The 23,681-nt window shown below is 44.9% G+C and overlaps 2 protein-coding genes across 4 annotated transcripts in view; one reads left to right on the top strand and one right to left on the bottom strand.

Annotated features, from left to right (window-relative positions):
• Positions 1 to 225: 225 nt before the first annotated feature.
• nck2a (NCK adaptor protein 2a) lies at positions 226 to 23,485 on the top strand. 2 transcript variants are annotated; one of them, XM_061791957.1, is made up of 4 exons: positions 226 to 440; positions 13,833 to 14,074; positions 20,728 to 21,491; positions 22,480 to 23,485. In XM_061791957.1, exons 2-4 carry the CDS (start codon positions 13,849 to 13,851, stop codon positions 22,672 to 22,674), a joined length of 1,185 nt encoding a protein of 394 aa, XP_061647941.1. In that variant the 5' UTR covers positions 226 to 440; positions 13,833 to 13,848; the 3' UTR covers positions 22,675 to 23,485. The 2 variants fall into 2 exon arrangements, with proteins under 2 accessions (XP_061647941.1, XP_061647942.1); XM_061791958.1 differs by lacking the exon at positions 226 to 440 and adding an exon at positions 1,777 to 2,532.
• Positions 19,478 to 23,681, bottom strand: part of uxs1 (UDP-glucuronate decarboxylase 1) — a 34,654-nt gene continuing 30,450 nt past the window's right edge. Inside the window, exons 19-20 of one of the 2 annotated variants that reach the window (XR_009791072.1) lie at positions 19,965 to 20,074; positions 19,478 to 19,681 (exon numbers count right to left, since the gene is read on the bottom strand). The gene's annotated coding sequence lies outside the window, so the exon portion shown is untranslated. The remainder of the gene's footprint in view (positions 19,682 to 19,964; positions 20,075 to 23,681) is intronic. The other variant, XR_009791071.1, reaches the window with a different exon arrangement.

Raw genomic sequence — 23,681 nt, 5'->3', positions numbered from 1 at the left:
CGCGTCCAGTACCAGTCCCGGCGCCGGTGACGTCACCACTAGCACTGCCGATCAAAAAGTTAGCCATCGAACAAGAGATTCAAACCGGAAATGAGTGCTTCCTTCAAGCTCAAAGTCAAATAACGCCGTACCTGACGAACGTCAACGGTGGTTTTATTTTGAAAACCGACACCGGATGTCAAGCAGTCACCCCTGCCTAGCTTGTTCCGTGTGAATACGGTGTGGAAGGCAGTTGGTGGTTGAGGCAGTCAAGGCTGCGACAGAAAAAAAAATAACCAAACAAACAAACAAGCGAGTATTGCTTGAACAGTACAGTCCGCGATTTAATAAAAAGATATCTGCAAAAGACACCATCGGTGTATTGAAACGTCCATTGTTTGGCTACAGTAACTTTTTCCTGGGGTCGTGTGTCGCCGTGCCTCCCTGGTGCCAACACAAAGGTAAGCTCCGAATCGTTAAGCGACTAAACAACTTTTGCGCCTTCCAAAAGTGTCCTGAAGGTTGTGGCCAATCTTAAATGGTAAAGTGGGTCGCAAAAGTTGTGACGAAACGGCTGCGTGCTGTCGTCACTTTGGAGGCTCTGGCGCAGGGTCTTTGTCCGGTCAGACGCCGCGCTGCCTCCGCCGCGTTTGGCCGCGTTTGGCCTCGTTTGCTCCAAAATGGCCAATATTATCCGTGTTGTCCACTCTCCGTAACGTCATCGACAAAAGCAGCTTCGATGAATATGTTAAATTGCCGTGTTTAATTCCAGGAGTCGTTACAATCGAGGCATTCGCATCTACGTGCACAGCTGTTTTCCTGGACCTATTTTTTATTATTATTATTTTTTTTTTTTGCTGTATTCTTCTGGTCAAATAATGTTGTCAACTTTTTTTTTTATTTGATATAATTTTTTTTTAACATTTTGGTTTGAGTGTTGAAATCTTAACATTGATACTCATTGCTTGTCATTGGCTCTAGTGGTTCTCTCATGGCTGCTCCAACCTTGCTCGGCTGTTCAATGGACTCCTTGCACAGATTTAGGATTCCTCCCTGGCACAGACAGGTGTATTGATTTTTTTCATGATAATGAGCAGTTAGCAATCCAGAGATATGAGGGCCCGCCGGCCTTCGGGTTTGGGTGCAGGTACTCTTTGCAAAAGGCCCACCTTTTTTCCCGCAGGCGCACCCTTCCGGTAAGGCCGCCAGATTGGCTTGAAATGTCAGGTATGTGGAAGGTGAGCGGACGAAAGAGCGTCAGGAATGTTCTGAAGGAACTTGCCGTCTTACGTCATTGAAAAGGTTCACTGTTCTCTGTTTAGTCGATTGTACCCTTGACACCTGACTTACGACAGCTGGCACTGGAAAAGTTGCAAAGCCTCACCTACCTCTACCGTACCACCATTTCCCTCATGTAAAGACACCAGTCCGTTGTATTTGTATGCATTGTTGGCTACCAAAAAAATATTTGAAAAGGGCCACCTTTTCTGTATTCAATGATGCATGGGTTGTATTTATACGACGTATGGGCGAAATGATCGATGAATCGGTTCTGAATTCTATTTGGGCGGAATTGATTTCCCAAGCTAATGGAGTTTATAAACAGCTTCATCTGAATAAATGAGAATATCGTAAATAGCTCAGTTTATAACATTAGTTCAGTTTAAAAAATGAAATTTAGGGTTGCACGATTATGGTGAAAATGGTAATCACAGTCATTTTGATCAATATTGTAATATCATTTAATAATCAGGATTATTCATTTTAGAGAATTTTTTTTTTTTATTGCAGTACTTAAAAAAAAAAAAAAAAAAAAATATGTGAACAGTTTTAAGTCCAAAATGAAACTTTGAATAAGAGTAAATATTAAAACCTAGCAAAAAAAAATAAAAATAAATAATCCAATTTACCAAAGGCTCAAAACATGTCCACCTGCTCCCAAAAATCATCCTGCTCAAAAGTGACATTCAACATGACACTGTTATCTAACACTGCTGCGTCTTATCTGTCGCACTTTGACTGCTATAAATCAAATAATCAAACTGATCTGGCGAGAGCTGCGATGTATCCGAAATCCGTCAAAATACCTCATCTTGGTCACGCTTTACAGCGCCAGCTCGTTGTGTCGATGTCTCGCCTTTATTCCGCCTTCCTGATTGTTTGTAATTTGGCTTTTCAGAGAGGATATCCTTAGTCACCAGCAAGTCTCCCTGCATAGTAGATACATGATGTCGATATTGGGAAAAGTAAAAGCCCCTGACTTCCAGTTTCATACACAGCAGTACCAACCGTTTTTCTCTGTCAATATTTGCTGACCACCTAAAACAATGACACGATTTTTTGACAAGTTGTTATTAAAGCTTGATTATCCAGTAACGAGTAATTGCTCGTAATGAGTTTCTGACGAAGGCCAGTCAGAGGTTCTATAGCACCAATTGCCAGTCTTCATACAAGAGATCCTGCCAAATCGCTTCATCAGAGCCATGACAGAAGATATGGCAACAAGCTCTCTTCATTTCTTACACGGAACCCCAAGGCGGATCTTTGACACAAGTGAGTGCTTCCACATAGCGATAATTAAATGATTCGATTTGTGATGACGTCGGGGCCGGCGTCTGGCGTGACTGTGACAATTACCTTTGAGACAAAACAGCTGGAGAAGTGAGTTTGGAGGTCTGCCGCGCACGTGGCCAAACCCGACTGAGCTGTCGTGTGGTGCGCACGTTTCGCTAACTAGTTTTCACGAGGGGCTGTTAAGCAGCTGGTAGTTTTGCTTCGAGTCAAAATGGAATTGCTGGTGAATGGCGTTGCAATGTCGCAAATGAAATGGCCAGTCTAATGCTGTGTGGTGCCTCGTGCCCTTTGCCAACACAAATTGTTTCCGGGTAGCAAGATTCAGCCGGGCGCTGCCAAACTGTTTCAATTATATAGAGGGCAGTGGAACCCTTCATCTTCGCGGATTTCAAAAATGTATTGAATTTGTTTCCATTTATCACAGAAAATGCGTATTGTTGATATTTTACCGCTTATTCCCCATGTATAAAAAAAAAAAAAAAAAAAAGCAATAGTCGAGAGTCTCTGTCACAGAAATGCTTGCAAGCTTTCACAACAAAAATGACGTCTGGCCGTCCGTCACCAGCCTCCAAAATTTGAGCAAGTTTGAGTTCAAGCCATTATGTCATCCATCCTTATTTATGCTAGTTATCGGAATATACACATTAAGTCAACTGAGCTGTTTTTGCAGTTTAGTCAAGTGACGTTCCTCATATAGCTGACGCAACGCACGAGGGTATTTTTTATTTTTTTTAATTATTTGTTTTTTTCCCCCTGAGAATAGATGAAAATGGATGAATGAATCTATTTTAATCAGAATACTGTGTTTAGAGTAGTGGGGGCACATACAATACATTCTTGCAAAATGTTGGCTTTAGTTCCCCTTTAATGAATGAAACCAAGAGCCTCTGAGCTATCCACACTCTCCTTTGATTGCCCTCCCGGTTCCTCTTATTGTTATAAATTAGCTTTGGCGGCCATGGCAATCCGATGTTGTTTATGGTTCAATCAAATAAAATAATACAGTACAGTGTATGTGGTGCCTCAAAGCATTGGTTCTCCGTAAGAACACGGGGGTTTCACTTTTCCCATTGCAGCTTTTGACGATGTGTGCGAAGGTCAATCGCCTTGTTTGAGATTGGGAGTCGTCGACACTATTTTCATTGCGACTGTCCAATCCGGAGTTCTGTCGTTATCAAATATATTTAGAATCAATTATTCTACCAATCGTTCCATCGATTAATCGGATAAGACTATTTTGCATTACTTTATTGCAAAATATTTCTTCCCCCGATTACCTTTTTTGAACCGATTATTGTTTATTTGGTATTGCTTAATGATTAAAGAAAACCAAAGAAGCAATAAAGATATATCACGCGTTAGGGAGTTGTTGTACTCAGCAACCTTGTTGAAACTGAGCTACTTCTTGGCTACTGACTAATGCGAAGAACTACTAGTTTGATATGCACGTTTGAGGCTGCTTCAGCTTCAACTACATGCCAATTACAGGTTTATTCATACTACGGCTGAAAGTAATTATTTTCATAATAGATTAAACTGGCTATTCCCCCCCCCCATCAGTTGATTATGATTCAGTTACTGGTTTGGTCCGTAACATGTCAGAAAATAGACAAAAATGTTTGTCAAAATCATTGTTTTCCAAAGTAAAAGCCGATGTTTGTAAAGGTCTGATTTGAATTAAACACAAAAGATAATCAGTCTGCTTACATTAAGAACTACATCATTTGAATAGATGAAATGTTAGCATTAGTCGATGAGCAAAAAAGTTGTTGATGAATTTGATGATGGATTCATTGCGATAGCTATCGGCCACGTCGCTCGGTACGCGCCTGGCCTTGAACTGTACACCCCCACCCCCTTCCCAGCATTTTGTAATAGCTTTGCAAGTTGCACACAGTCGGCGGTACGGCTCCGCTGCTACCGCCGTAGCTAGTAACTAGTCGGGCAAATCGAATGGAGCGAAATTGCTGTGTTTTTCAGGCATTTGAAAAGGGGCTCCTGATTATCTGTACAGTCCCACTCGTTGACTGATGGGAGACGTTAGCACGCAGCCAGCGTACTGCGGATTAGCCCATAAATCAGTGTTTCGGTATTGAAAGTGAGATTTACGGTCCTGACTGGAGCAAAGAGTTTCATGAAGAGCAAGCACAGATGGGCACACTGGCGACGAGCATGACTCGCGGTGCGATAAAGGTCATCCCATTGTTATTGTAATCAGCTGTAATCGGGGCAGTGGGCAGCCATTGAACCGACCGTGGTTGCTGCTAAAACAATGGCGCTTGAAGGCCATTCATGAGGAAGGAGAGAGAGGATTTCTGCTGCCACAACCATGTGTCGTCTTTTTGTCAGTTTTGAGCTGGCACGTGAAGCTCTTTGTCTTCAGCGTTCCCCTTTGTCCATTAAGTGCGTTTGTTCTGGCCTCGGCGCTGTTTGTCTGCGTCATGGCCTCCCTCGGTAGCCGCACGGGTTGAGTTCCTAATTTGCGGTGCAACGATGGAAGTAACAGTCTGTCAAGTCAAACACCGCTAGCGCCGGGCACCAGGCCTAATGCTGCTCTGGGCGGAACCAACAAGGACGAAAAGTAGGAATGAGACAAGCCGGTTCCAGTATCTGTGATGTCATAACTCCCAATTGCACGGGAAGCCAAGGTAGAAAAGTTGTAATGTGATACTGATATAGCGAGACTGTTGGAAGATTTCCTTGCAAAATGTCCTGAGGGAAATAACCTCCTTCGAACTGTTGCTTCTATTCAGGATCCGTTGCTCCTGCCTCGTGAATTGCGTCACTCACTTACAAACATGGCCCTATTGTTTGACTTTGCGAGAGGTAAGTGAAGGGTAAAACCTAATTTGTTCGCCTTGATCCTGAGGTGATGCTGCACGATTGCAGGCAGTGAGTCAGCGATACTAGCACTCTTCTTGTCGCTTGCTCTCTTTCTACTGCATCTCCATCATTTTGATCCCTGTTCCAGTCGTCCAGTCATGGAAATATTTGAACGCCAAGACAAATCTGTTAACATTGCCTCCAGGTAATTGCGATGAATGTATGAACCCGGAGCTCCACTTAATCCTCATTTTTCAGATCACTGCGGTTTGGGCTGTTTTATGAAAAACGTATCATTCAGTTTCGAAAAGAAGTATTTTCCCGATCCTTTGAATGAAGTCAATATCTAGTAGAGGTCGGACTTGCTGCCTAAATCCCCAGTCGCTATTTGCATTGACGGTAACGAATGACGAGCCAATCACAATCGAATTGTTGCTTCTTGTACTATTCCGAAATAATGAGCTCATTGTCCTTCAAATGGAAATTCCAATCTGTAGCCCCCCCCCTGGTTACGTCCTGGTGCCATTTTTCTTTTGGTCGCAATCACATTAAAGACAGTTGAGGCATTTTGGCTGGCATGGGCAACAGCTTTTCCGCCCCAGAAAACGATGTTCCACAATGCTTCTTTTTAGTTTAAAATGGCATCATGGCCGTGGTCTGTTTAAAGCCGGTCTCGTTGCTGTAAAATGTGTAAATCCATGCTGGCCACAACGTCTGTTTCTACGAAGACGGCCAGTTAGCTTAGCTTCTAGTGAGCTGCCACAATGTGCTGTATGAATCTTGCATAACTTTTTCCAATTCGTCTGCCGCGAACATTCGCGCAGCACCTCCTCCTCGGCCGCTTCGTTCCGCGGAGGTTATCGTCTCAGTGAAGACGACTCCTTGATCCGTATGATCGGGTACTCTGGCTACTGTACATCCGTGCAGGTGCAGTAAGTCAAAAATGGCGGGGGAAGTAAACAAAGGAAGTTGCTGCATGGCTTTGCTGCATTGCAGCTCTTGTCAGAGTGAAATTCCTTTTGTTTTTATTCGAATGCGTAAATGATTATCCGGGATTAGTTTTTTTTCCCCAAGCGAACTGGAGAATCAATCCGAATTGGCACTCATTTGTTCGGGAGAGAGTTCAGTACTGCATATTGGTTGTTCAGTATGTTTCAGTCTGACAAAATCCAAATGAAGAGAATTGCAATTGCTAACTCCTGTGTTTTCTCCCATTTTTGCTGATCCCGGAGTAGCGAAAATATTTAGTTTATTCCATTGTCTTGTTTGGATCGGACACGGCAGCCCTACATGCTCGAATTCCTTCGAGTGACTGCTCTCCCTTTCGCAGTTCTAGCAGTTCTAGCAATCAATCAGACAGCCAAATATTCATTTGTCTTGACCACAAAATTCTTAGTAGTGCTAGTATGTTCCCTGTAGAGCTACGGAGCCCATGTTAACATGGCTCGGCTCCCTCTGAGGTTCGCCCTCATTAACAGTCCACGAGCACTATTGCGGAGGCAGTGAAAGGCGTCAGCGCTCCACTAAGCACTCTAATTCACATCTGTTCAAGGGTTTTCCCTGTAGGCTGATGGGGAGGGACGGAGTAGTGGCACGACTATGTAGACACGAGCGAAAGGGCTTCCTGTTCATACATGTGCACTGTGTGTGAAAGCAGCAACGGGACAAGATTTTTCCCCAAAATGACAGTCTATCAAAATGCTTCAGTTATATCTGCAAACTATCTTAACTGTGAATATGAAGTTTGTCTGCAACAAGCAGTGGCAGATTAAACAGGTCATTTCTTTTATAGAATTTTGAAAGGCGATGGAACAGGCAAGCATGTGTTTACATGTATTCTATTTTTTTTATTTTATTAAAAAAACATTTTTTTTTACATGAATGCTGTATTTAAATTAACATCACGGCAAGAGAACAAACTTAATATCAGCATACATGGGGGGTTTGGATTAAGGGAAAAACAATGTGTGATTTGAATATAAAACGTTTATATGTTAACAAAGAAGCAACTTGATTTTGGGTAACGGTGTAGTTGTTTTGAAAACGTGCAATAGTGTTGATCAAATCAAAAATAGAACCTTTTCAAAATGATTTGAATGAAGAATTTGACTGGGTTTACACACATTCAGTGGTGTGGAAGTATGACGTGACGTGGCGTGACGTGACGTGACGTGACGTGACGTGACGTGACGTGGCACTGTTGATCTTTGTGATCATTTCAGTTCGGAAAATCTCTTCGCTTCGTAAGATGATTAAGCCGGCAGCCATCTCCTTTTGAGTCCGCGGATGTGCTGCAGAGTTGAATGGAGGAATATGATAGGCTTCCTAATCCATTTGTCCCCCACCTCCACCACCTCCCCTTTTGCCTCTCTCTTGGCACACGCGCACACATACACGCACTGTTTTGCGCACGTGCACGTGCACGCACGCACATGTACACCCAGACGTGACTGCAGCTGAAGGAAGTCCTGCTTTATTTATGAGATGGATCACTCTGAATGCCACAGGGCTCTCTTGAGAGTTCAAGACAGCACACAAACAGTATTTGGTCTCAAGCTCACACACCCACAGGCACACACACAAATGCACGCTTGCTGCAAGGCCTCCGTGGCACAGTTGGTCTTTCTCGGCAGTGCGCTAAGAGTTTAACAGCGAGCGATAAGCACAGTTCTACACTTCTCCCGCTTGGTGTGTTACATCACCCACTCAGCAGCTGACACTGAACTTTAAATTGGAAAGAAGTGAAAGAAGTGCGCTGTCACACTCACACTTTATAAAGGCACACGATATACTCGACGCACTGTGGGTGACAGGACACCTCAATGTATGAAAGAATATGTGGAGTTGTTTCCCCCCCCGCCCCCTTTTGCAGCTCTAAGGATTTCCAATTTAAAAAAAAAAAAAAAAAAAAAAAAAAAAAAAAGCAATAAGGTTTTAAATCCGTCATACCAGACACTTCTCGCGCCGCCGACTCTCCAGGGACGTGCACGGCATCTCGCAGCTACCACGCGTGTTTGTAGCTGCCGGTTGAAGGAATAGAAATATGTTTCACATTCAGCATCACTGTATGGATTGCAGGGCTATATTAACCATGCTGTTGCTGACGTTTGTGGATCTTAGCACATTCATTTTTCTGATTGGCAGATTTCACTTTGGATGATGAGAACAGAGAAGGATGCTCATATTCGGTCTGTAGGTGAGGTAATCCCGCCCTTTTTTGTGACACAGAAAGTCACCTTACCAAAACAGTTGACATTTAGTTGAAAAATACACCTACAGTTTGGGAAACGTTGCCGTTTTGTGGAACAATATAGCCTTTCCTTTGATTTTTCTGGACTGGATGGGATTCTCACATCAAAGCTTCCTTGCTTGCTTCCTTTCTTCCTTCTTCAGTTTACAGCATGTTGCTCGATAGTGTTGCCTGACATTTTTTCCATTCATTTTTTATAGTTGTGCCAGGGGACACGAATACCACACTGGAGCCCGGAAAATAAAAATAGCGTTTATTCAGACTCTGCCTGACGGAAAAAGCTAATGATCGTAGCTTGCAGCAGGTCGTTGCGCAGAGGATGGCTTCCGGGGAAACAAGCTGCCCCGGAGAGACGACGCTTTTTTCCGAGAGCCGAGATGTGTGCGCGGTGAACAACAACAACGCTGTTTGGGATGGGGGCAAAGTGGGCAACAAGGAGCTCCCCAAAATCCCAAAAAAGAATCCATAAATGTGAAAAGGTTTGAAGCACAAACGTGCAACTGCATGACCTGTGTGTGTGTGTAATCAAACTTGCTTTTAGCACAGAGATTGTGAATCTCAAAGGGTGATGGAAATAAATTCTTTGGCAACGCACCCGTCAGTGAAAACTTGACCACCCAGTGATGGTTGCCGTGGAGACTCCCTCAACAATGTTGGCTAAGCTGATGAGGGAGAGCCCTGAAAAAGTGATGGGAAGTGAAAGTGATGTGGGAAATTGCTTATATAGAGTTTCGTCGGAATAAAAGGGGCGTTCGACCTTCAAGTCACCGGAAACCTTTAAGTGCGGGGCAATAATTATTGATGATCTAAACAGCCCAGTTGTACTAAAGACCAGGAGATCATTGAGTTAGACTTAGATCTTGTTTTGCAATAAAACCCTCTTACGTTTGAAGTTATTCATTGAAAATGTTGCCTCACGTTGATTACACTTTGAACAGAACCTCAAATGACTTTGTAGGTTTGCAATAACGGAATATTGCAGCTGCCAAAGGCAAAATATGCTCAGACTGATCATTTAAATGTACTTTTTTTTCTTTTCTTTTGTTTTTAACGATGTCACTTGGGAATTATAGTAACTGGTGTGCTTTGCAAAATGTTAATTGTGTCCTTGAGCTTGTTGACTCAGGTTTATGTCCAAAGCTGGCCCAGTTAGGCGTTGCTGTTTTTCATTTTTTGAAATCCCTTTGAATTGATAGCAGTGGACAAATCTAAGCCTTCTCGTGTTATGCCAAGACTAGTAGAGAATCCATAAACTAATTGACAGTAAATCAACAGCGCCTCTGTTGGTTGCAGCCAAGCATTGCGCTCCATTTGGTCTCGACACGATTAATCAGCAATCAAGTCCACATAACTGACCGAATTCTTAATGCCCAGTTAAATCAATTTACTATGTCCATTTCTAGTCCAAACTACACTGTTTAACCGTCAAACTCAGTTTAGCCGTCCTGCAAACAGTCTGAGTCAATCTCACGTTAGTGCCCTGTGTGTGTGTCTGTGCGAGTGCGAGTGCATGCGCGTTAAGGCGACAGATTGAAAGCTTGTTAAGTTGATAAAGTGTTCTAAGAGCTGCCAGTCAACATCTTTCAATGGTGACATGTCGCAGCAGCTGTACTTGTAAACACCGAGGAGCCGCTCGGCGGGCCACGTGTGTTTGAACAGGACCACCGGGCCGATTAACATTGTCGAGCCTCGATGCGAGCTGCTGGCTCAGCCCCGTCGTGTTCCGATGTTCATTGAGTTTACTCCAAATGTTCTCTCATTGTCAGGAAAGCAGCTTCCCTCTTGAAACCGTGTGGGATGAAGTGGAAGAAGGGGGGGTAGGTGGGAATGTGTCCCCATTGGCTGAATGCGCCTTGTGTTTGACCTGAATGGCAAACACACAAAGCTTTGCCAGACCTTTTTCTCTTTAAACATCTCCCCTCCTTTTTTTTTTTTTTTAAAATATAATCCTCTTTTACGTCCCCTTTCTCTTTGTGCCGTGTTGAAAGAGCCCCCGAGCTTTACTGCTTCACTATGAGGCGTCGCGAAGGGTCGGAGAAGGCCAGTTCAGCAGCCTGTCGCTCATCTATTTCCCCTCCTCTTTAAATTCTCAGAGGAATGAACCTCGCGAGGGGGTTTCTTTCACACTTGATTGCAGCGTAATTGGGAAAAAACACACACACCAAGGAGACCAAGTTTGATGTCTAATTAAATGAATTTCAAATCGTTTAGTTCATTGCAATGTAGTTCTATATTGGCTGCTGTAAAGACAGTCAACTGATGGCACACTTACAGACGGGTCGCATGCTGTAGCTGTCTCGCTGATGCACATAATTGGCCGGCGAGGAGGCCAGGCTTGGTTTGAAGTGGCGTTCCTGCTCTCTGGCCAACGACCGGAGACTTCCAGGAGGCAAAGAAATTGATATCATGAAGCGGAAGGGAGGTACAAGCTTGTGGTGTTCTGCTTGAAGAGCGAACCAAGCTTGAAAGAAGATAGAAGGACGCTGTGGTTATATAGTGCAATGTTTGTTCTGCAATATTTCTAAAGGCCAATTGATACGATATGGAACAATTTATTGGTTTCCCATAAAGTGGGCAATATTTAACATGATGATGCCGATGTTTGTTAAATAAGACCCGGTGGCTTACTGTATTATCATTTGCTGCTTTGTCCGTCCGAGATGATTACTCAACCGTCGAACATGAATTAGCATGCAAGGTGTCAAATTAGATTTTCTCAGTTAAGACGGAACTGAATCTATCTTGTAGAATGGCTACGGGAGGCGTTATCCACCAGCTAGCTTGCAAGCTAACAGGCTCCCAGGGTTCCACTCGGCGGGCTTGTCCGTGGCGTCACCTTCTCACTTTGGAAGTTAAATGACACGGAGCCGTTCTTGAAATTGTGGCATCCGGGAAAGATGCGTTTTCAGGGTGTCGGCATAACGAGCTAGCTAACTGCACGCTGCAGTGGTAGAGATGGGCCTAGTATTTGAAAACGAATTCTGCTGTTTAAATGAGCTTGCGAGGCACGGCGACATCGCCGTAGATGACGAGCAAAAAAATTCCTCTCTGTTCTGTCATCAGATTTGAATATGAGCGTGGATGGAATGACAAAACGCACAATAAACAATGTTTCGCTAGTTGTAATACGGTTGCGCTCATTGGAGAGTTGTTTGTTTTTACGCAGTCACACACACACACACACACACGTCCGCTGAAGTGACACTTGATGCCAATCGTATTTATGAATATGCGAATGAGATACACTTAAATAATACACCACAGCTGCACATCAGTCACCATTACGTAATTTGAACATTGTGGCCAGTAGCGCAATACGGCCAATTTGTCATCGGTCTTCGGTGAACGTGTCTAATCTGGTTGATATTGCAATAATCCGTAACACAGTAAATCCCTGTGCGAGGGTCATGGTGGCTCACCCATCCATGCAGGATGAAAATGGCAATAGAAGCTTGGCGTGATTCAGCGGCTGCAGCCCGAGGCGGAGAGAGGCCGCAGCTTGTTCGCATACCTCCCTCCCTCCCGTACGGCTTTAGGAGGAATCTGTGTGACTGTAGGACTGGTATACCTCATCTCAGCTTCCATTTGGTCCTTTGCATCTACCCAGCACTCCACTGCAGCTGCCTGGTGGAAAGGGACCCTTCTCCCCGCGACCCTTGTATTTGCTTTTATTTCGCCTTGCTGTCTGCACCCGAGTTGACATTGCAAAAGAGGATCTGTTCTCAATTGCCTTACCCGACTAAATCAAGGTTAAATAAATAAATAAATACATGGTTACCCCGGTTGAGGTGGCATCTCTCCCAGAACCTCGTTGCTCAACTCCTCTCAAATCTCGTTTGACAGCTTCAGTGACTGCAAGCAGAGACAAATTTCTCTCTCCGTTGTAGCGCTTTCAACATGTTGATGCAATGATGTCACCACTCCTTTTTCGCTTGTGACTATAGGCTCTCTTCCACCGAGATCCCGCAAAAGTGCTGTGTCAGGGTCCTGATGGAAAACCTGGCCCTTGCCTAATGCACACAACTCACCAAAGGCGAGATATTGCAGCGAGGCGGGCGCCATCTTGCAATCACATCATTTGATGCATGACAACATTTTGTGATATGCAAATGTTTTGCACACACAACACTAAAGTATGAGTATCCAGTAATGGGCGCATGGTCTCAGGCTCGGTGAAGATGAAATGTAATTCCTTCACACTGCTACCCTGCACCCGAGATCGCAGTCTTTCCACACATAATTGGATCTTTTACGTAACCTCGTTTCTGCGGCTGCATTCCTCATTAGGCATCACTCTCTTGTGGTTGCTCGGCTCCTCCAGTAGTGTCCCATTCACACGGTTCTCCATCTGGTCCGAGCCATATCACGAAGACTCACTTGAGCAGAACTAAAGCCCCCCCGAAACAGTCAATAACACTTGAATCGGCTTCAGTTGCAAACAGTAGTGCTGCTTAAACATAAAGGGCATCCATTGGAATAATTGCGCTTCCTTTATTTTCTCCCGCGATCGCGTTTCCAGCTGCAGGCTTTTGACATACTGCAGAGCTAAATATAAACCTGATCGCTCGGATGGTTCTCATACCGTGAGACTCCCCTTTTTCCTCACGAAAACGGAAAGAAATGGATCTTCCCATATCCCAGCATACATTTCGCCTAACAATCTCTCACGACCCTGCTGCACTATCAGACTTGTCGGATCCCTCAGAAGTTGCTGTTGACCAGCAAAGTCAGTCGGTCAACTCAACCAAGGCCCGCTGAGGTTCCCGTGACTTCCATGTCTTAAACTTATATCATATTTTTACCGTATTTGCAGCTCATGGCAAATACAGATCAAGATTTCAATTAGGGAATTTACTATGCTTGCTACAGCAAAACTGACAACACTATTTTTTAGTAATAATAATAATAATAATAATGATAACTACAATACGAGTTTGTATTTTTGGGAATCGCGCCCATTGGAATTCTGTTGCTAACCCAAAGAGCAGCACCCATCGACGCACATATATTCTCTCCGTTGAATGAAAGTCTCTTGCTGCCTGCTGACGCATCAACCCCCATCGGCCGTTAAGTCAATAAATGTCCCCGGCCTCTATATGCGGAAATGATGGTATATACACAGTATTCACGAGCGACCTGTCCGCCGCCTAGTGGCCATTGTTTGTGCATGTTGTGACTCGCACTTCTCTCTCTCTTCTTCCCACAGGGGGACTCCATGAAAGATGACAGAGGAGGTGATTGTTGTAGCCAAGTGGGACTACACAGCCCAGCAGGACCAGGAACTTGACATTCGAAAAAATGAGCGTCTGTTCCTTCTGGACGATTCCAAAACGTGGTGGCGCGTCCGCAACACCGCCAACCAGACGGGCTACGTGCCGTCCAACTACGTGGAGCGAAAGAACAGCCTGAAGAAAGGCTCATTGGTCAAGAACATCAAGGACACGCTAGGTGAATAAAGTTCGGGTTTCACTTACTAATTAATATTCGATCTTGCCAAGTCACCTGTTTTAAAAAAAAAAAAATTTTTTACATAATACAAATTGATTTGATTGATTGATCAGAAAACCGCCGTATTTGAAAGAATAACCTACTCACCTTTGTTTTTGACGGCTGTTTGTCAACTGTAAATTTCTGGAAATGTTGGAGATTTGTAGCGTGTGAACTTGGTTGATACGAAAACTTTGAAGCCTCGGATAAACCCGGTAAAGTGAGCGGTTCGCTTGCTGTTGAGGTTGGGCATCAAGTGGGTACTCGCGCAACCTGCTCATTAAGAGGCATATTCTGCCGTGTGCTGAAGTCAGAAAAGTCGCACAAGTTCGCACTTTCCTGACTCTGCTCTGCTCTGGTTGTTTGTTTATATGTGCCCTGCGATTGGCTGGCGACCATTTCAGGGTGTACCCCCGCCTCTCGCCCGGAGATAGCTGGGATAGGCTCCAGCACGCCCGCGAGCCTTGTGAGGATAAGCGGTACAGAAAATGGATGGATGGATGGATGTAATATAAAATCAAATCATTTAGGCACTCTGGGATGAGTAATTGGCAAAGACAATTTCAGTGCCGGCAGACTATTTTTCATGCGCCTGGAGGGGCATTTTCACTTCTAACATGCTCCTTATGGTGGCTTGGGATTTTGTCTGAACTTCATCTTAATGGTGCGATTGATCGATTTTGCAACGTAATTAAACGTATCATCTGGTCATCTACAAACCCGTTGTGTTAAACATAAATAAAAACAGAATACAATGATTTGCAAATCATGTTCATGTACTTGAATACACTACAAAGACAAGATATTTAATGTTCAAGCTGATAAACTTTCTTGTATTTAGCAAATGATCATGAACTTCGAATTTGATGGCTGCAACACGTTCCAAAAAAGCTGGCACAGGCTCATGTTTACCACTGTGTTACATCACCTTTTCTTTTAACAACATTCAATGAACGTTTGGGAACTGAGGACACGAATTGTTGAAGCTTTGGAGGTGGAATTCTTTCCCATTCTTGCTTGATGGACAGCTTCAGCTGTTCGACAATCTTTTACGCTTCATAATGCGCCACGCATTTTCAATGGGAGACAGGTCTGGACTGCAGGCAGGCCAGTCTAGTACCCGCACTCTTTTACGACCAAGCCACGCTGTTGTAACACGTGCAGAATGTGTTTTGGCATTGTCTTGCTGAAATAAGCAGGGGCGTCCATGAAAAATACCTTGCTTGGATGGCAGCATATGTTTCTCCAAAACCTCTATCTACCTTTCAGCATTAATGGTGCCTTCACAGATGTGTAAGTTACCAAATGCCATTGGCACTAACACAGCCCCATACCATCACAGATGCTGGCTTTTGAACTTTCGTCCATAACAGTCCGGATGGTTGTTTTCCTCTTTGGCCCGGAGGACACGACGTCCACAATTTCCAAAAACAATTTGAAATGTGGACTCGTCGGACCACAGAACCCTTTCCCACTTTGCATCGGTCCATCTTAGATGAGCTCGGGCCCAGAGAAGCCGGCGGCGTTTCTGGGTGTTGTTGATAAATGGCTTTTGCTCTGCATAGTAGCGTTTTAAGTTGCACTTACGGATGTAGTGCCGAACTGTATTTACTGACATTGGTTTTCTGAAGTGTTCCTGAGACCATGTGGTGGTTCGACTATTCAGGGAAGCTCCTTTTAACGTCCCAACTTCACTGGAATTGGGTTTGTAGGTCCATTTGTTCTAGCAGACACTGTTCCCCGGTCTAGGATAAAGGCAAACTCCGTGCGGGATAGCCGCAGTGCCGTCAGCGCGGTCGCCGCCCGCGCGAGTATAAAGAAGCCTTTAGATTCTGATCTTAAGTCACTGTCGGCCATGAAAGTAAAAAATGTGAGTTCGACATTTGTTTTTTTTAAATGTTGATTATTTGTGTGTCAGCATGGACCAAGGTGCGATCGTTATCGGCCGATAATGAGCATTTTATGCTCATCGGTTTTCATGTCATCATTCGCCGATCCGATCAATGACGTCATCGATCGGCCCTGCACAAGACATTTAACTCCGCGTCTTCATCGCGTATGAATCAAAAAGCTAGTTTGTTTTTACCCTCGTCACCGGTCTTAACAAACAAACTTGTTAAAGTAATTTAAGTACAGTAAGTTAGCCCCCATTATTTATGTCATGTTGTAATATTGATTTGACCTAAACTTATGTCAGTGCCCAATCATTGAATGCCCCCTACAGGTCATTGTTTTAACTTTTGTCAACAATGTTAGAGAATATATTTGAAGCTACAGTAGACAAGTGTATATACAATAAATGAACAAGTCATGTAAATAGACACATGAATCCATCTTCGGATCGGTGATCGGTTATCATTTTTTTTAAACTCGGTGATCGGCCCCAAAAATCCGGATCGTGTAAAGTCTATTATGAACTCGGATGCTGCTTTGTGCACCATATATATAGTTGGACTGAACCGGGGATGAATGAATGAATAATGATTCACTTTCAGAGCAGGAAATCCATCTGTTATGACAGTTGCAGCATGACTCAGCTCTTGTTGCCCGGACGGGAGACGGAATGATGGAAACATCTGTTACTCAACTGCGGTTAAAAATATACCCTGAGAAGCCACAATAAGTCCAACTGATACTGTGCTGTATCGAATATTACCCGGTATTTATTTCATATTTATTTACGCGGCTGCGGATGGGCTAGGCCTTTCCTTATCTGTGAAAAATTCCTTTTTGGGATACTGTAATATTAAACAATATTACAGTTTAAAAGAAACTAGAAATGGAATGCTGCAGCAAAATGTAACAAAGCAGACTGCACAGACGTCTGCTTGCAGCCCGGATTGCCACATAGAATGCGATCATCTTTAATACTGCACATGGAACTCTACACACTTGAATCATTTCCTCACAGAGACTGTATACACGCTGTGGTGCTGCCTTTTTGGCTAGCGACAGAGTTCGAACGTGGGAACAATACCGTCTGTGAACTAAGGTCATTACTGTCACGACCTTGTTTTTTTTTCTGATTGGAGAAGGGGGGCAAATATTTCAGGGAAACGTTGATTTTTTAATTTTTTTTTTTATTTTTCCCACCAAGTGGACGACGCACCAGGCGAGTGAGATAGACGCGCTTTCTAGGAGTGCAGGAGCTCATATTTGAGAAAATACAGTCGTCATAATGCTGAGTTTTGATTGACACTGTCAGCCTAGCTTAGTCGTTGACGGTGTAGGCAACAAAGAGGGCCACGACGGTGATTGTTTTAGATAAGCGCAAGCTACGGTGCTTGGTGTCAAAAGTGAGAGTTGGCTGTTTTGCCAACCAGCACCCATCCTCTTTCCCCGCTCTTTTACATCCCGTCCCCACGTCAGCCTTTTCGCTCCACACTCTCGTCGCCGGGGTTTTTTGACGGTCACCAGATTGATTACGGAAGACAAGCGTCCGTCTAATGGATGTGCTCGAACGATAAATGATTCCACTGTCCCAGATTGTAACATTATCGACTGCCACATTATGTCCTCGTTCCGTTCGGCGAGTAGCGGGACGCGTGCGGTGTTAAAAGCCTGAACTTATGCTGCGGCGGGGGACATTTTCTTGATGAGGTGACGAGCAGGAGGTGAGGTCAGGAGCTAATGGAACATACTCACACGCTCGATTGGAGAGAGTAAATTGGTTAAGAGTGTGCGCGTTCTTTCTAGATTATTCTCTGCTGCTCTTTCTCTGTAATTGTATGACCTTGTAGATACCCTTTTTGTTCTACTTCTATACTATCAGCAACAATTGGATATCTAAAGTGCTTTCATGCAGCTTTGCACTCCTGTTGTACCTCAGCGAGGGGGGCCGGCGGCGGGGGCAATCATATGAGTATTCAAACTTCAAAACACATTGTAGTTGACAAGATCACACAATTTAATGTAGTAAAAATGTTTTTAAAGTTTCTATCTACATGCCTTCTACATGCATGCACACACCACACAGGAAGGAACCTTTTGTGTTTCGCATACAAGCGGCGGATGTAGAAACCGCTCTGTTAAACACACACACACACACACACACACACACACACACAAGACTATTAAACATATTGAATGTGCGCTGCGATATCCATAAACATGACCCGCTTGTAATTCCCATCCCGTCCCTCTTCATTGTCTTCTGCTCACACGTAACAGCTGCCAAGGGACCCCCTCATCTTCCATGCTACCCTGCGTGAACCCCGCCACACTTCCGACAATGCAAATGGGCCCGGTCGGCAATCGGAGGCGACGTTTTTGTGGCATTTCGGCGGGGCTCTGTGGAAAGGAACTGCGAGATTAGCTGTCACAAATGAAAAGATTTGCTGACAGAAGCCTCAACCTCAACGTCTGATGAACTGTTTAGTTGTCAAATACTGCGTGTCGTCATACAAGTGGAACGCCAGTTTTATTGCCTGTGATCCGAATTCAAATGCGAGCAAAGTCGTCACGTTCTAGCCAATTTTTACCAGATCGTTGTTCCGTAAACTAGGCCTGTGACGATAATTGCTCTGTCGACTTATCAAACGATAAACAAAATAGACATGCTACTTTTTCTGGACTCGATAAATTGTCGGACGGCTGTGTCAGTAGCTGCTAGTGGGCTCGTGGAACGCCGTCGGACTGGCGCCGCCTCCGTCCGAAACGCCACAGCCTTGCCCCACGCGCAGGGCGGGGCGCACGTCAGACGCACTTAAGGGAAAGTTAACTGTTGATTATGTTCGCTAGCCCACGAGCTAGCGAGCTAAAGTGCTAAACAGCTGTGGTGGGGTTTTTTTAAATGTCAGCACCCTACTCCAAGTTGTTGTGTTTGTTCGTCCCCAGTAAACACACGCACGGGGAAGTTAACTGTTTATTAAGCATAAGCTCAGCGGCACACGTTATTTAGTTGACGACGGTGAGCGTATTTGATTGGCACGTGAAGGACTCGTCTCCAGCACCGGAACAACCAGCACGAGGGGTGGGCCTTAAAAAGCAATGATCCAAAACATATCGTCCTAAAAAATGTTTTTTTTTGGGATCGTGACAGCAGGCCTACCGTGAACGTAACATTAGAATACCATCCCGGTCTCCTTCAAGTTTGTCAAGTGGGGAAGTCATCCAGGAGCTTCGATCCTGGATGTAGCTGGCTGGAGCGGGCCCTCGGTGGCTGCTCCACTTTCCCCTCCCTGGCTCCGCGCTGTCTATTTTCAGCCTTTTGATCAGCATTGGATCCACACGCTCTTGTCACGACTCCACAGAACGCCCAGGCGCAATGTGATGGGACGCGGGAGAGGGCAAAGTGCGCCCAGCCGGGAGTTGCGGCGAATCGATCCGTCCGCCGCTGCTCGGCTTTTCTCGGGACGTCAAGTGTTCTTTTCTTTTCTTTTCCCTGAGGAATGCTGACCTGCCTTTTTCTTGTCGCCATGACGACCTAAGCGCACTCTGATGCCGAGAGGGTTGAAACCCGCTTCGGCACGATGCAGCGGTTCCCGAGTGGCTCCGAGCTGTTTTTGTTTCTGCCTCGCACAAAGGACGTCAAGCCAGCCACACCCTGTGCAGCACAAGCGAACGCCACTGAACAATTCAGTTGCGTCGCACAGTGTGCGTGATTGTGTAAGCAGTTGTTATTAGTTGCTGACCGTCTGCAAGTCATTTGGCTGCGATTCCAAATGTCAAGTCACAAGTAACAAGCGCCACAATAGCACGGGTGTGTGAGGCAAATGCAGGGGTTGCATCACATAATTTTCCCACAACAAAAATAACGTTTAGCGAGGGAAATCCAGCCGGTCAGGTCCAAGACCTATGTGTATTAAACAAAAACCAAAAAAGTAACTATGTTTATACTTTCATTATATACCTGTGGCTGAGAAGTGAAGCGTAATGGAGCGTCTTTCTGTTGCGGAAATGTTCGTGCGGTCAATGAATGGGTTATCCTTCCGAGCAGCCTCTCGCATATCTGGACGCATCCTGTGGAAATTTGCAAAGGATTATCGTCTCGAAGCTTAATGACAACATTGAATAATGCCCCCCCCCCCCCCCCCCCTTTATCGTCATGAAAACATAGGTGGGGCTTTATCCCTCTCAGTGAGACAAATCGAACTTTTTAATAAGATAGTAAAAAAAACAAAAAAAAAACCCATTTTTTTGCTTGGGTTTGAGTATTGTGCTGCTCCTTCTGGTGTGCGTACCTTGGGGGCAGTATATCGCAGACACACGGCTTAACTGTACGTGGAGCCGCTCTCGGCTCCCCACTAATATAAATCATAACACTTCAACACCGATGCTATTCGTTCGCCTGTCTATAGCATTTTCCGTTTAAGCAAAGTTACGTGGTTGCTGATAAGTAAAAGTGTAATTGTCTTTGCTTTACGTTGAGTTTGGCAGTAAACTTCAATTGGGTGCGGCAATAAACGGCTTGAAAATGCCAAACTGCTGCTTGTTGTCAAATGAGTTGCTACAGCGCTTGGATCTCCAGATTTTCCTCACAGGTCAAAGCATCAAATCGTCTGAACGGCAGCTCGTTGGGTCTGGAATTGATTCTCAGCGACGAACTGTAAAGGCAAATTTAGAAACATTACTGGAAAATGTTGTTTATGTGCCCGGTTTTCGTCTCACCGCAGGTTTGGGGAAAACAAAGAGGAAAACAAGCGCCCGTGACACTTCGCCGACGCCGAGCTCTGACACCGAATGTCCGACCAACGGTAGCGGGGGGACGGGAGGAGGAAGCGGCGTAGGGGCGGCGGAGAGAATCAACGACCTCAACATCCCCGCCGTGGTCAAGTTCGCTTACACGGCGGAGAGGGACGACGAGCTGACCTTGATGAAGGGTTGCCGGGTGGTGGTGATGGAGAAGTGCAGTGACGGGTGGTGGCGAGGCAGCCAGGCGGGACGCGTGGGTTGGTTCCCCTCCAATTACGTGCAGGAGGAGACGGTCGGGGCAGATGACAGAGAGGGGGGGGATTCCTTGCGGATATATCACACTCAAGGGACCGTGCTGGCCAACGGGAGCGTCGGCGTGCTGGACCTGGTGCAGACCCTCTACCCTTTTAGCTCCGTCACGGAAGAGGAGCTGAACTTCGACAAGGGCGAGGTCATGGAGGTGGTGGAGAAGCCGGAGAACGACCCCGAGTGGTGGCGGTGTAAGAACTCGCGGGGCATCGTGGGCTTGGTGCCTAAAAACTACGTGATGGTGCTGGACGAGCGACCCGGCCCGCCGCCCTGCACGACCGTCTCGCCGCACAACCGCCATGTGGCGCCGGCGCGCACAGGGAGGTTCGCTGAGAGGGACTGGTACTACGGCAACATCACCCGACACCAGGCCGAGCGCATACTTAATGAGAGAGGGGACGACGGCGACTTCCTCATACGAGACAGCGAGTCGTCGGTGAGTCATAAAAGAATTGACATGTCGAGGCTTGCGAAACGATGACACAGTTCCACTGGAAGTTAATTGGGGAATTAAAAAAAAAAAAATAAAGCATAACTAATCATTTTCTCATGAAAATACATCCGTGCAAAATAATACAATAATAATTATGTAGAAATGTCTATCCTTAAGCTTCTCAAGCCTAGCTTATGCATTTTTGTCAACTCTACTTGGTTATTTTATGTTCAAATATATATTCCCCGACTGTATTTAAGTTGCCTATTAAGAGCCAACATTCAGTTTTGTAAATTCCTGCTTAATTCCCCTTACTGCCGTTTTTCTTTAACCTGGTTAATCTGTAGTCTATTTCTTTGATTTCCAGTGATCCTTCGAATGAGCGGCGTTTTGGTCAACCTCACTATTCAAGACTTGAATAGAAATGCAGTTTATTGCTAAACGGGGATACAAATATATATATACATTTCAGTGAAATGTCACGCTGGCCCCGTGGTTAGCACATGGGCAGTAGCGATGTGATAGTGATGAAATAGTGACTCATTCACGCGGGCCAGGAAAGTGCACTTGCGTGTGCTTTGAGTCATCATGCACGGTAAATACTTGACTGTGGTTCAGACGAACTCATTCGTCACCTCTCGAGTTCCGTCTTTGCCTCGTAAGCGCCTTCATTTATTTAGCGCATTTAGGTTGCAGCAGGTGCATATGTGCATGAATGAGAGGGCTGGCGGCTACGGGGAGAAGAGAGACAGCGAGGGTGGAGCACATTGGGTGCTGTAAGGGATCAACGTGCTCAATATCAAACTTTTCTATCACCGCTTTTAATGCCATTTCAAGTCAAACATTGCTAGCAAGCAGTAAGTTCGCCAATAGATGAAAGATGCTCCAAAAAACCAATTTACACAATGTAATCAAGAGAATGAATATAAGTAGACATGCCTGTGATAATTTTGAGTGTATATGTCGCCCGTACGCTTGTGTTGTGTTTCAGCCCAGCGACTTCTCGGTGTCCCTGAAGGCGGCAGGCAAGAATAAGCACTTTAAAGTGCAGCTGTGCGATAGCGTCTACTGCATCGGTCAGCGCAGGTTCACCTCCATGGAGGAGCTGGTGGAGCACTACAAGAAAGCTCCCATCTTCACCAGCGAGCATGGAGACAGGCTGTACTTGGTCAAAGCGCTGCTGTGAAACACGCAAACATGCAGGCTTGAAATGGCGTGGAAACGTTGGTTTACTAATCCAAGCCTTATTTGGACCTCTTCTGGCGGCATCCTCTGTCGCCCCCTGGTGCCCGTCAGGTAAAGCTCGCTCTCACTCATCCAGCAGGTGAGCACAGAGGCCTTCCCCCCACCGCCGGGGTCTTAAAAGTCCCCACGTGATGTCGTACGTGTCACGTTCAAGTACGACCTAACACCATTGCTCCTAATGCAAACACAGTGACAAAATGTTGACAGCTAGACATTGTTTTATTATTTGTCTCTCCTTTGTTTGACTTGGATTCCTCTTCGGAGGTGTCCACCATTGCGATGACGTCGGGAAGTGAGCCGAATCTCTTTGTCACGCCAAACCTTTTTCAGTCTTCACTTCATATGACACACACGATCCGCTTCTACAAACGAATGACGTAATGCGATGGAGGTGACTGACGAAAATGGTCTTGATAGGCCCAATACGTGTGCCAAATGTTTTTTGGTTTTGTTCTGGGTTTTTTTCTCATCTCAAAGTTACTCATCTGATTCCAAGAAAACCAAAACATTCACTTGATTTAATAAAGTTTCAGACAGTCAACTCTTTGTGGGTTAGTGACTTATATATATATATATATATATATATATATATATAAAATCTATCTGAATGTTATTGAGCATTGTTATTTAATTCTTGTCTCCACTGTATGTATATATTCCCGAATATACACCAAGCGCTCGGGCGTCCAAATATGGTACTGTATCACCGACTTGATGACTATTGAAATGCTTTTGTTCAATAAAAAAGAAATAATTGAAAGGAAAAAAAAACAACTCAAGGTGTGAGTTCTTGTTTTTTTCTTTTTTTTTTTTTTTTAATGACATTGACAGATAAACATTTCATTCGCAGTGTGTGACAAAATGACTCATTTAAGCATTTTGTACTCCAGTGGTCCCTTGATTTACAACTCAAATTTGCTCCGTGACAGCCGTGAATGGGAACGCCGT

The sequence above is a fragment of the Phyllopteryx taeniolatus genome, chromosome 12 (assembly GCF_024500385.1).
Source record: "Phyllopteryx taeniolatus isolate TA_2022b chromosome 12, UOR_Ptae_1.2, whole genome shotgun sequence".
Classification (NCBI taxonomy): Eukaryota; Metazoa; Chordata; class Actinopteri; order Syngnathiformes; family Syngnathidae; genus Phyllopteryx; species Phyllopteryx taeniolatus.
The sequence above is the reverse complement of the archived record's forward strand: the minus strand, read 5'-3'. Positions and strand labels throughout refer to the sequence as shown.

Excerpts from the sequence above, each read along its gene's own strand:
- nck2a (XM_061791957.1), top strand. The coding sequence starts at position 13,849 with ATGACAGAGGAGGTGATTGTTGTAGCCAAGTGGGACTACACAGCCCAG. Across the intron at positions 14,075-20,727 it reads GAACATCAAGGACACGCTAG|GTTTGGGGAAAACAAAGAGG; the intron begins GTGAATAAAGTT and ends GTCTCACCGCAG. Across the intron at positions 21,492-22,479 it reads TACGAGACAGCGAGTCGTCG|CCCAGCGACTTCTCGGTGTC; the intron begins GTGAGTCATAAA and ends GTTGTGTTTCAG.